Source organism: Manacus candei, unplaced genomic scaffold (assembly GCF_025592945.1).
Source record: "Manacus candei isolate 608988 ecotype Guabito, Panama unplaced genomic scaffold, ASM2559294v1 h1tg000040l, whole genome shotgun sequence".
Classification (NCBI taxonomy): Eukaryota; Metazoa; Chordata; class Aves; order Passeriformes; family Pipridae; genus Manacus; species Manacus candei.
In genome coordinates this window covers 1,534,603-1,544,907 of record NW_026138088.1, presented here as the reverse complement: position 1 = coordinate 1,544,907, position 10,305 = coordinate 1,534,603, and the positions used below count along the sequence as shown (strand labels likewise).

The 10,305-nt window shown below is 65.0% G+C and overlaps 2 protein-coding genes across 2 annotated transcripts; both read left to right on the top strand.

The window, feature by feature from the left end:
• Window positions 1-86: 86 nt before the first annotated feature.
• On the top strand, window positions 87-4,573 carry PSMD3 (proteasome 26S subunit, non-ATPase 3). The gene is made up of 12 exons (XM_051794634.1): window positions 87-315; window positions 1,023-1,213; window positions 1,676-1,813; window positions 1,994-2,130; window positions 2,210-2,400; window positions 2,571-2,674; window positions 3,188-3,302; window positions 3,500-3,619; window positions 3,691-3,794; window positions 3,905-4,060; window positions 4,171-4,221; window positions 4,302-4,573. Exons 1-12 carry the CDS (start codon window positions 147-149, stop codon window positions 4,377-4,379), a joined length of 1,554 nt encoding a protein of 517 aa, XP_051650594.1. The 5' UTR covers window positions 87-146; the 3' UTR covers window positions 4,380-4,573.
• Window positions 4,574-7,058: 2,485 nt separating this feature from the next.
• CSF3 (colony stimulating factor 3) lies at window positions 7,059-8,752 on the top strand. Its single transcript, XM_051794732.1, has 5 exons — window positions 7,059-7,074; window positions 7,545-7,711; window positions 7,975-8,082; window positions 8,200-8,346; window positions 8,582-8,752. Exons 1-5 carry the CDS (start codon window positions 7,059-7,061, stop codon window positions 8,750-8,752), a joined length of 609 nt encoding a protein of 202 aa, XP_051650692.1.
• Window positions 8,753-10,305: the final 1,553 nt, after the last annotated feature.

Sequence of the window (10,305 nt, the reverse complement as noted above, 5' to 3'; positions counted from 1 at the left end):
GCTTTACGGAAACTGCCGAGCAGGCTCGGCGGGACTCCCCGAGCGGCGGCGGAAAGGCCCGAGCGGCGGGCGGGAGGAGCCGATCGGGGTCGGGCGCTCGGCGCTCGGCCGGCCGCGCCTGGCGGCCCGTTGTGCAGTGTCACGCCATGAAGCAGGACGGGCCCCGCCGCCGCGGCGACAAGGCCAAGGCACCCCCCGAGGGACCCCCGCCCGCGCCCCCCGACGTCGAGATGCACGAGGAGACGGCCCCGGCGGCCCCCGAGGCGGCGGGCGAGCGGCAGCCGCAGAGGGAGCTGGACGCCATCACGCTGGAGGGTGAGGGGGGGAAGATCGCTGTGATGGGGGGTCTGAGAGGGGACTGGGGGATCGTGAGGGGGAGAGGGAGCAGGGACAGCTTGGGGGGACAACTGGGAGGGGTCCTGGGACAGAGGGTGTTGGGGGGAGGGGGTTAGGGGGCTACGGGAGCCCTGGAGGAGTTTTGTTGGGGGGTCTCAGTGGAGGGGGGCTGGAAAGGATGTTGAGGGAAGAGAATGGGGGGATCAGTGTGGGGAGGGGAGTTGGGGGGCGGCCCTGAGGGAAAGGGAGCTGGGTTTTGGGGGGGTCATTTTGGGGAGGGGGAGTCTTGGGAAAGGGAGGTGGGTTGGGGGGGGGGGCGTCACTGTGAGGAAAAGGAGATGGAGGTGTGTTTTTGGGGAGGGTCACTGTGTGCAAAGGGGCTTGGGGGGGCTCTGTGAAGGAAAGGGATAGGGAGAGGTGTTTTGTGGAGATCCCTGGGAGGACGGGCTGTGAGGGGGACTGCTGGCCTGCTGTGGTGGGACCCCGCGGGGGTGCAGAGAGGGGCTGGAGCGCCTGGGGAGGAGGGAGAAGGCTCTGGGAGGGTCTCCCCAGCCCCCTACTCCGAGCAGGGACAGGTCAGGTCACCGGGGACACCGAAGCCCCTGGGCAGCAGGACAGGGGAGACCCAGCCCTGGGGTGCCCTGGCAGAGGATTTGGGGTGAGGGGTGTCCGTGTGCCCCCCACAGACATCAAGGAGCACGTGAAGCAGCTGGAGAAGGCAGTGTCGGGGAAGGAGCCGCGCTACGTCCTGCGGGCCCTGCGGGCTCTGCCCTCCACCTCCCGCCGCCTCAACCCCAACGTGCTGCACAAGGCCATCCACGGCTTCTTCACCTCCAACTGCACCCTCAGGGACTTCCTGCTTGGGTTCCTGGAGGAGGTACGGGCAGGGACGGGAGGGGACACCTGCCCCCAGTGCTGCCCCCAGCTCGGGGGTCCCAGCACGGGAAGGATGGGGAGCTGTTGGAGTGAGGAGGCACCAAGATGATCAGAGGGATGGGGCACCTCTGCTCTGAGGAAAGACCGAGAGAACTGGGATAATTCAGCTTGGAGAAGACAAGGTTTAGGGATGACTTAACTGTGGCCTCCCAGTACCTGAAGGAGCCGACAGGAAAGATGGGGAGAAACTATTTACAAGGGTCTGCAGTGACAGGACAAGGGGGAATGGCTTCACACTGACGGCTTGGGGGCACTGGGGACACACAGCCCAGCTGCTCAGCACGTGTGAGCAGGGACAGGACACTGCAGCCCTGAGCAGGGATGGGACTGTCATGAGAGCAGCCTGGGCTGGCTCCTGTCACATCCTGACAGGGATCAGGATGTGTCCCCTCTGTTCCCTCAGTCCATGGACACGGAAGCTGAGCTGCAGTTCCGCCCGCGGACGGGGAAAGCGGCCTCAGCCCCTCTCCTGCCAGAGGTGGAGACCTACCTGCAGCTGCTGCTCGTCATCTACCTGATGAACAGCAAGAGGTACCCTGAGGTGAGACCCCCAAGCTGATCCCACTGTCCTCCTGCTCCTCAGGAGCCTCAGGGACCGCCTGGCTCTGCCCCACACTGTGCCCTCATCCCAGGGGTGTTGGGAGGCCACCTCACAGCCCGAGTGGTCTCTGCCCCTCTCGGGATCAATCCCCCTGCTCTGACCTCCCTTCCCCTCCCGCAGGCTCAGAAAGTGTCCGATGATCTGATGCAGAAGATCAGCTCCCAGAACCGCCGGGCCCTGGACCTGGTGGTGGCCAAGTGCTACTATTACCACTCCCGGATCTACGAGTTCCTGAACAAGCTCGACGTGGTCCGGAGGTGGGATGGGCCCTGTGGGTGGGCTGTCCCCGAGCTCGGTCCCCCCGTTTGCTCCCTGACTCCCTGTGCCACCCCACAGCTTCCTGCACGCGCGGCTCCGCACGGCCACGCTGCGCCACGACGCCGACGGCCAGGCCACGCTGCTCAACCTGCTCCTGAGGAATTACCTCCACTACAACCTCTACGACCAGGCCGAGAAGCTCGTCTCCAAGTCCGTGTTCCCCGAGCAGGCCAACAACAACGAGTGGGCTCGGTACCTGTACTACACAGGTGAGCGTGTCCCACCCGGGGGAGCCGCCCCCGCCTCCCGGCTCCGCTGCCCTGGAAACCCCTTTGAGCAGCTGGAGATGGGGCTTCCAGGCAGGATTTGGAGCCCCGTGCGCACGGGCCGGGTTGGATTCACTTGGGTGGCTTTCCCCACCCGCCCCGTGTGGGCGCAGGGCGGATCAAGGCCATCCAGCTGGAATACTCGGAGGCGCGGCGGACCATGACCAACGCCCTGCGCAAGGCGCCGCAGCACACGGCCGTGGGCTTCAAACAGACGGTGAGGGGGGACGGCGTGGCACCCCCCGGGGCTGGGGGTGGGGCTGGGACCCCTCAGGTTTGGGATCTCCCAGGGAGTCAGGCCCTGCAGGGGTGATGGGTGCAGGATCTCCCAGGTTTGGGACCTCCCAGGAACAGATCCAGGACCTGCTGGGATGTCAGGCCTTATGGAGTCAGGTCTGGGACCGCCCCAGGTTGGGACCTTCCAGGGCCAGATCCAGGACCCCCCAGAGCTGGGCTCTGGAACCTCCCAGGTTTGGGACCTCCTGGGGTTGGGACTTCCCAGTGTATCAAGCCCCATGGGGACAGCTTTGGGACCGCCCGGGGTGTTGGGCCCTGCAGGGAAAATGAGTGTGGGACCTCCCAGGTTTGGAACTTCCCAGGGACAGATCTGGGACCTCCTGGGCCCCTCAGGGATGGGAATGGGTTCAGGACTTCCTGGAGTTGGGCCCCACAGGGACAGGGATGGTTTCAGGCCCCGCAGGGGCTCACCCAGGGTCTCGTTCTGCCCCAGGTGCACAAGCTGCTCATCGTGGTGGAGCTGCTGCTCGGGGAAATCCCAGACAGGCTGCAGTTCCGGCAGCCCTCGCTCAAGCGCTCGCTCATGCCCTACTTCCTGCTGACCCAGGGTATGGCCTTCTGTCCCTCCCTGTCCCATAGAGCCATGGAATACCCTGAGTGGGAAGGCACCCAAGGGGAGTTCTCTTCTCTCCCCTTGGTGGGACTCAGATGCAAATGCCACTTGGGAAGGAGGAGGAAGGGAGTCAGCCCTACCTCGCATTCCTTGTCCTTTCTCCCTCCCCCATTCCTACCTTCTCCCCTCCAGCTGTCAGGACGGGGAACCTGGCCAAGTTCAACCAAGTCCTTGACCAGTTTGGGGACAAGTTCCAGGCAGATGGCACCTACACCCTCATCATCCGGCTGAGGCACAACGTCATCAAGACAGGTAGGGGGGTGTTTGGGGCCCCCCCAGGCGATGCCATGGTCCCAGGGGGCTGCATCCCACTGTCCCCACAGGTGTCCGGATGATCAGCCTCTCCTACTCCCGCATCTCCCTGGCCGACATCGCCCAGAAGCTGCAGCTGGACAGCCCGGAGGACGCCGAGTTCATCGTCGCCAAGGTATCAGCACGGGGGTCCCGGGGTGCCCACAGCCCCCTGCTCTGCCCTGTCCCCCCGTGCACCACATCCCGAGCCCTGGGGGACACGCCGTGCCCTGCCCCTGCCCACAGGCCATCCGGGACGGCGTGATCGAGGCCAGCATCAACCACGAGAAGGGCTACGTCCAGTCCAAGGAGATGATCGACATCTATTCGACCCGGGAGCCCCAGCTGGCCTTCCACCAGCGCATCTCCTTCTGCCTCGACATCCACAACATGTCCGTGAAGGTGAGCACGGCCTGGCCCCACGTCCCCAGGGGCAGGGGACAGCCCTGGGGACAGCGGGACACAGCCCCAGGCTGGCTCAGCTCAGAGCTCCTCCTCCTCCCTTTCTCCAGGCCATGAGGTTCCCACCCAAATCGTACAACAAGGACTTGGAATCTGCAGAGGTGAGGTCTCACCTGGGTCCCTGCGGCCACGGGGAGGATGTGGCTCCTGTCCCCACCTGCCACCAACCTCTGCCTTCCAGGAGCGCCGGGAGCGTGAGCAGCAGGACCTGGAGTTCGCCAAGGAGATGGCAGAGGACGACGACGACGGTTTTCCGTGACCCTGGGCCCTGGCTGTGTTTTTTATTTGTCCCTCGGGCAGATGGTGGCTGAGCAGGGCACCCCCAGCCCCCCTTTTATAAATCCCTGCATGTCTGTACTGTGGGAGGGGACACGGGGGGTTCCCTGGGCCCACAGCCCCAGACCCCCTGCACCCACGGCGGGACCCCCTCCCCAATAAACATCCCTGGAAGGATCCCTGTGGTGATGTCGGAGCCGGTGCTGGGGGGGCTGCGGGGGGAGCGGGGCTGGAGCGGGCAGGGGGCAGGAGCGGGGGCTCCGCCAGGGCCCCCCCATCTCCCCCGACAGCAACGGGGTCAAACTTTGTTAAACTTCAATTACGAATTTTAAAATAAAAGACGGAAAAACACCAGCCTGGGCGGCTCCTGCCGTGGGTTTGTTGGGGTGGGGAGGGGGCACGGGGCTGGAGACCTCTGTGGGGAAAGGCACAGGGCCAGGCTGGGCCCCCCTTGTGCCCCACAACCCCAGCCCCGGGGGGTGATGGTGACAGGGGATGTGTAGCCACCCCAGGTGGATCCTGCCGGTATCTGGGATCAGTCCTCTGGGAAAATCCGGGAATTCCCCAGCACGCCCATGCCGGGACAGGGGCCAGGGCTGAGGGTCAAGTGTGAGGCTACCCCGGCCCATCCCTGCTCCAGGGGCCCCTGGGGGAGACCAGGGAAGGCAAGAGCCCAGCCGAGGGGGACAGCCAGGGCTGGCTCTGGGGACTCAGGGACACCCCAGGAGCGCTGACGTGTTGGCAGGGGAAAGGGAACGAGGATTCCCAGCTTGGGCCACGTGAAGAGGAAGGGTGGCCACGAGGCTGAAACAGCGGGGCGAGTGCCCAGGACAGTCCCTAGGGCCGGGCTGGGCAGCTCAAGGCCCATGTGGGGGATTGTGCTGCCCCAGCTCCACCCCCCACCCCCCAACACCCACAAGTTTCGAGTCCGAAACCACTTCCTTCCTTGGAAAGCTGACGGGGGCTTTGGGCCCCACCAGGCGCTGATTCAACCACCCCCCCCTCCACAATTCCTGAAAGCACCAACCTGCTGAGAGGGCAGATCCGCTCCGGGGTGATCCTGTGGGCCCTCGGGGTCCCTGCAGTCCAGGAGGACCACACCGGGTCCCTCCATGGCCACCAGCTTCCCCTGACTCCTGGGAGGGCACAGGCAAAGCTGGGAGGGGCTGTTGGTTCCCAAAATCCCACAAACAGTCCCCACTGCCACGGTCCTCTCACGCAGTCCGAGGGCAGAACACTTGGTGCTCACAGGTTCTGAGGGGAGGTCAGCCTTAGGTTCCAGAGGGAACAGCTGGCTCTGTTTTGTGCCCACGGGTTGGCTGCAGCTGATGGGGGTTCATTTCCCAGCTGGAGGTGGGAGCTGGTGCTGTGGCTGTGCCCCACAAACTGCACCCCACGAAGTGTAGCCCATGGGCTGTACCCCACCAGATGTGTGGCCCATCCTCACGCCCACCAAGGTCTGCAGCATGCAGGAATGGGGTTCCCTGTCCCCACAGCCCCCAGGAGGACAGGGATGGGACCCTGCCAGGGGTCAGGGGCACAGAGTGAGTCCCCCCAGCTCAGCACTGCCCCAGGGTCACCCTGCCTAGGGCTGGGGGTGGAGTAGGTGCCTCCCTGGCCCATCCAGCCCGTGCCAGACAGGAGCCGATCCAGCTGGCACCAGCCCAAGGGATCATCCTGGAAGGACTTGCGGGAACCGGCACGAGCCAAAATTCCCACGTCAGCGTGGCAGGGCCGGGAAGGGCCATCCCAGACCTGGGGCTGCCCTGGAAGCCTCTTCCCTGAAGGGTAGGGCGTGTTGGCACCTCGCAGGGGGAGGGGGGTCAACCTGATGCAGCTGCTGCACATGGGGGACACTGTGCACAACCCGGCCCCACAGCGCCCAGCAGGGCAGGATGGGACCCCAGGGTGCTGCACCGGGCAGCCACAGCCCTGGGGAGGTGCCTAGACAGGGTCACATCTTGGCCACCTCCGGCTGGTGCCACCACAGTGAAGGGCACAGAGTCAGAATCACAGGACATTCTGAGGTGGAAGGGACCCACAGGGGCCATCGAGCCCCACTCTCCAGTCACATCACCAGCACCCAACCTGGCGCTGGGGCGAGGGGCTGGGGCAGCTGGGGGGGTGATTCCCACATGGAACAGGGATGGGCATGATCCTGGAGTGACACTGGCAGTGAGAAGCCACCATCCCCTTGCCCGGTCACCTGTGAATGACCCTGAAGCAACCCTGCGAGTGACCCTGCGAGTGACCCTCTAAGTGACCCTCTGAGTGACCTCACTGCACTGGGCTCTGGCCAGGCAGTGGGAGCCCTGGGAGCAGGTTAATGAGTCACCAATGGCCCACCAGCCCCGTCCTGGCACCCACCTCAGTGCCAGGGCTGAGCCGGGCACCCGCAGCCACACCGAGGGGCAGCGCTGCCCACTCGCCCCGGGAAAGCCCCGCAGTGGGGGCCCGTCCGAGCGCCCGGTTCCCGGGATCTGAAAGCTGTGATTAAGGCAATGAAGCAATCGGGGCGGTTGCAACGTCGGTGAGAATCCCCGGGGCCCGCACTATAAATGCTCTGATCGATGAGCAGAGCTGGGCAGGACAGAGGGAGGCCGGGCTGGGCTGGGCTGGGCTGCTCTGAACTGAGGAGAAGACACCGAGCCGGGCACCCACCATGTGCTCCCTCACCCGTGAGTACCCAGCACCCGCTGCAGCCCCCACTGCTCCCACTGCTCCCACTGCTCTCACTTCCCCCACACCTCCTGCTGCTCCCACTGTTCCCACTGCTCCCATTGCACCCACAGCCCCCATTGCTCCCACAGCCCCCACATCTCTCACTGCTCCTGTTGCTCCCACTGTACCCACTTCACTCACTGCCCCCACTGCACCTACAGTGCCCAATTCCCCCAGAGCACCCATAAATCCACCCTTCCTGTAGCACCTGCTGCACCCACACACCCAGAGCCCCCCAGCACTGCCCCATGGCCTGTGGGATGCAGGGAGTGCCCATCCCTCTTCCCATTCAGGAGTCTCTGCCCCTTTCCCAGCCCGCGCTGGTGCCCCCATCTCTTTTGGGGGGGTTCTGGTTGCTGACCCCACCCTGGGAACGGGGTCGGGGTCCCCGGGGTGTCGGGTGGGCTCTGAGCTGTTGTCCCCGCAGGTGGGCTGGCGCTGCTGGGCGTGCTGCTGTGGGCACCGTGGTGGGCACTGCACGGGGCACCGCTGCCCGAGCTCTCCGGGGACCAGGACTTCCAGCTCTTCCTGCAGAGGAACCTCGAGTTCACCCGCAAGGTCCGCGGGGATGTGGCCGCGCTGCAGCGCATGGTGGTGAGTCCCACAGAGGGGGGACGGTGGAACCTCCGGGGTCACAGACAAGGCTCTGCAGGGCTGGGAGCCTGTGGGGTCCACCGGGGGCATGTAGGGACCCTCCTGGGCACACACCAGCCAGGGCAGCCAACACTGGTGGCAGGTCCACTCCATCCCCTCCCTCCTTCTGGCTGGGCTGTGGGGGGGTCCCACACCTCAGGAATGGGATGTCAGGGGGTGTCAGGGTCCTCTGGCCGTCCTGACACCATCCCCCTCGCCTGCAGTGTGACATCTTCCAGCTGTGCAAGGAGGAAGAGCTGCTGCTGGTGCGGCAGGACCTGGACATCGCGCAGGTGCCGCTGGAGCAGTGCCACAGCCGCTCCTTCCAGGCGGTGAGTGCAGCCCACCCCTGCCAGGACCTGGCAGGTCTCAGCCCCGCTGGCTCTGCCACAGCTCAGGGCACCCCAGAGCCCCCCATGGTCCCACTGACTGTGCTGTGCCCACCACAGGAGACCTGCTTCAACCAGATCCGCGCCGGGCTCCGCGTCTACCACGGCTCCCTGGCTGCTGTGAGGGACCTGCTGCCCGGCCATGCCGGGCTGGTGGAGACCCTGCAGCTGGACACGGCCAACCTGTCCTCCAACATCCAGCAGCAGGTGAGGGGGATGGGGGCTTAGGGGGATTGGGTGGGCATGGCAGGGGCTGAATCCCCAGGGATGGGTGGGCATGGTGGGCACCGTATCCCCAGGAAGGGCATGTGGGGGCAGGAGGGCTGCATTCCTGGGGCACAGGGAGGGCCCAGCAGGGACACTCTGCATCCCCGGGATGCCTCCGTGCTCCCAGGGCGTCTCTGAGCCCGGAGCTGATTCCGCTGCCTCTGCCCGGCTGCAGATGGAGGACCTGGGCCTGGCCACAGTGACGTACCCCACGGAGAACCCGGACCCCCTGCCCACCTTCTCCTCCCACTTCCACCACCAAGTCGGTGGTTTCTTCATCCTGGCCAACTTCCAGCGGTTCCTGGAGACGGCGTACCGGGCTCTGCGGCACCTCGCCCGCCTCTGACCCCTGCTCGTGGACGTCCCGCCCGAGGGACGTCCCAGGAGCGCCCCGTTTTCTGCTTATTTAATATTTATGGCTATTTAATATTTATCTGGCCGGGGATGCTCCCGGTCCGGGGGGTCCCCGTGGTGGATCCGTGCACGGGTATCTGTGCAGCATCACCCTTGTTTAATATTTAAACACAAGCGTATCTCTGCTACGAGGTTCGGGAGCTGGGCCGAGCCCCCACGGCTGTTGCAGCACCGCCTGTGCCTCAGTTTCCCCACGGTTTGTGCTGCAGGGTCCCACCTGCAGCATCCCATGGGAAACCTCCTTCATCCGAGGATGAGGATGCTCCAGAGCAGCATCTCCCTGCCTGGGCTGCAGCCTGCAGGGCCACATCTGATGGGTGTTATTTCCAGTAATTAATATTTATTAGCCATTAGGGAGGGAGGGGAGGATGGAAATGTCGGGGGGATGCAACCCACCCAGAACGAGGCTTTTCTGGGGAGCACCAGCGCTTGGGGGGGGCTGTCTCTGGTCTGTCCCCCTTCCCTGCTAAATTCGGGGTATTTATTGCAGTTTAACTTATTTGTGCCCATCCCTGGCCGGGAGGAGCTGCTTGGCCGTGGTCCCATCCCCTGAGCCTGACGCAGCCCCGGTCCCGTGGCCGTGTGGGAGCTGCGGGCGCGGGGGCGGCGGGTTTTGTACTCTATTTATTGCTGCAGTTGGGTCAGCCCCGAGGAACACACGCTACTTTTTTTATTTGTGATAAAAATGGAAATAAACTCTATTTTTGCTCTGTCCTGCTGTCTCCTGCTTGCTTGGGGGGGAAGTGGAGTGACCGGGCATGGGGACACGGGGACAGAGAACAGGGGACCAGAGAATGGGGCACTTGAGGTCGAGCTGTGGCTGCCAGTGTCGGTTCAGTGGTGCACAGTGCCACTGGAAACCAACCCCCCTGGTGCCCCCACACCATGGCCTGAGCCCCCTGAGGGCCGGGAGGCACCCGTGGGGCATCTGCTTCCTCCCACCCCCGGCAGCATCACTTGGGCAAGAGCTGATTCCTAGAAAGCTCCGGAAGCCACCCGCGCTGGGAGGACCCACCCACCCCTCTGCTGCTGCTGCCACAGGGGGAATCTGCTCCAGAGCTGCCTCAGGATGTGCCCAGAGCCCTCCCAGAGCGACCACAGTGGGACGAGGCTTCCAGCAGTGAGGAAGGCAGGGTGCCTGTGGCAGGGCGGATGGACAAACGGATGTGGCAATGTCAGGAGACCCCTGGGCATCTCCCTGCCCCAGAAAGCCCCTGCAGCCACCCCCAGCCTCGCCCAGCCCGGGCTGTCCCTGCGCTCCTCAGCTCCACCAGATCCCTTTCCTCCCACCGGGCCCACGCTCAGGTCCTGTGACCACCAGCATCCCTTGCCACACTCATCCCAGCCCCACAGGGACAGAGCCCAGGGCCAGGGGGGGCCAGTGGGAGGAGTTCCTGCTTCCCCCCGACTTCTCAGCCCTGGGAAGGGGCTGGCACAAGGCCAGAGCCCGATGGCCAGGCTCTCATCGCCAGGGGAAGCCCTCGC

Excerpts from the sequence above, each read along its gene's own strand:
- PSMD3 (XM_051794634.1), top strand. The coding sequence starts at position 147 with ATGAAGCAGGACGGGCCCCGCCGCCGCGGCGACAAGGCCAAGGCACCC. Across the intron at positions 1,814-1,993 it reads ACAGCAAGAGGTACCCTGAG|GCTCAGAAAGTGTCCGATGA; the intron begins GTGAGACCCCCA and ends CCCCTCCCGCAG. Across the intron at positions 4,222-4,301 it reads AGGACTTGGAATCTGCAGAG|GAGCGCCGGGAGCGTGAGCA; the intron begins GTGAGGTCTCAC and ends TCTGCCTTCCAG.
- CSF3 (XM_051794732.1), top strand. Across the intron at positions 8,083-8,199 it reads ACAGCCGCTCCTTCCAGGCG|GAGACCTGCTTCAACCAGAT; the intron begins GTGAGTGCAGCC and ends TGCCCACCACAG. Across the intron at positions 8,347-8,581 it reads CCTCCAACATCCAGCAGCAG|ATGGAGGACCTGGGCCTGGC; the intron begins GTGAGGGGGATG and ends GCCCGGCTGCAG.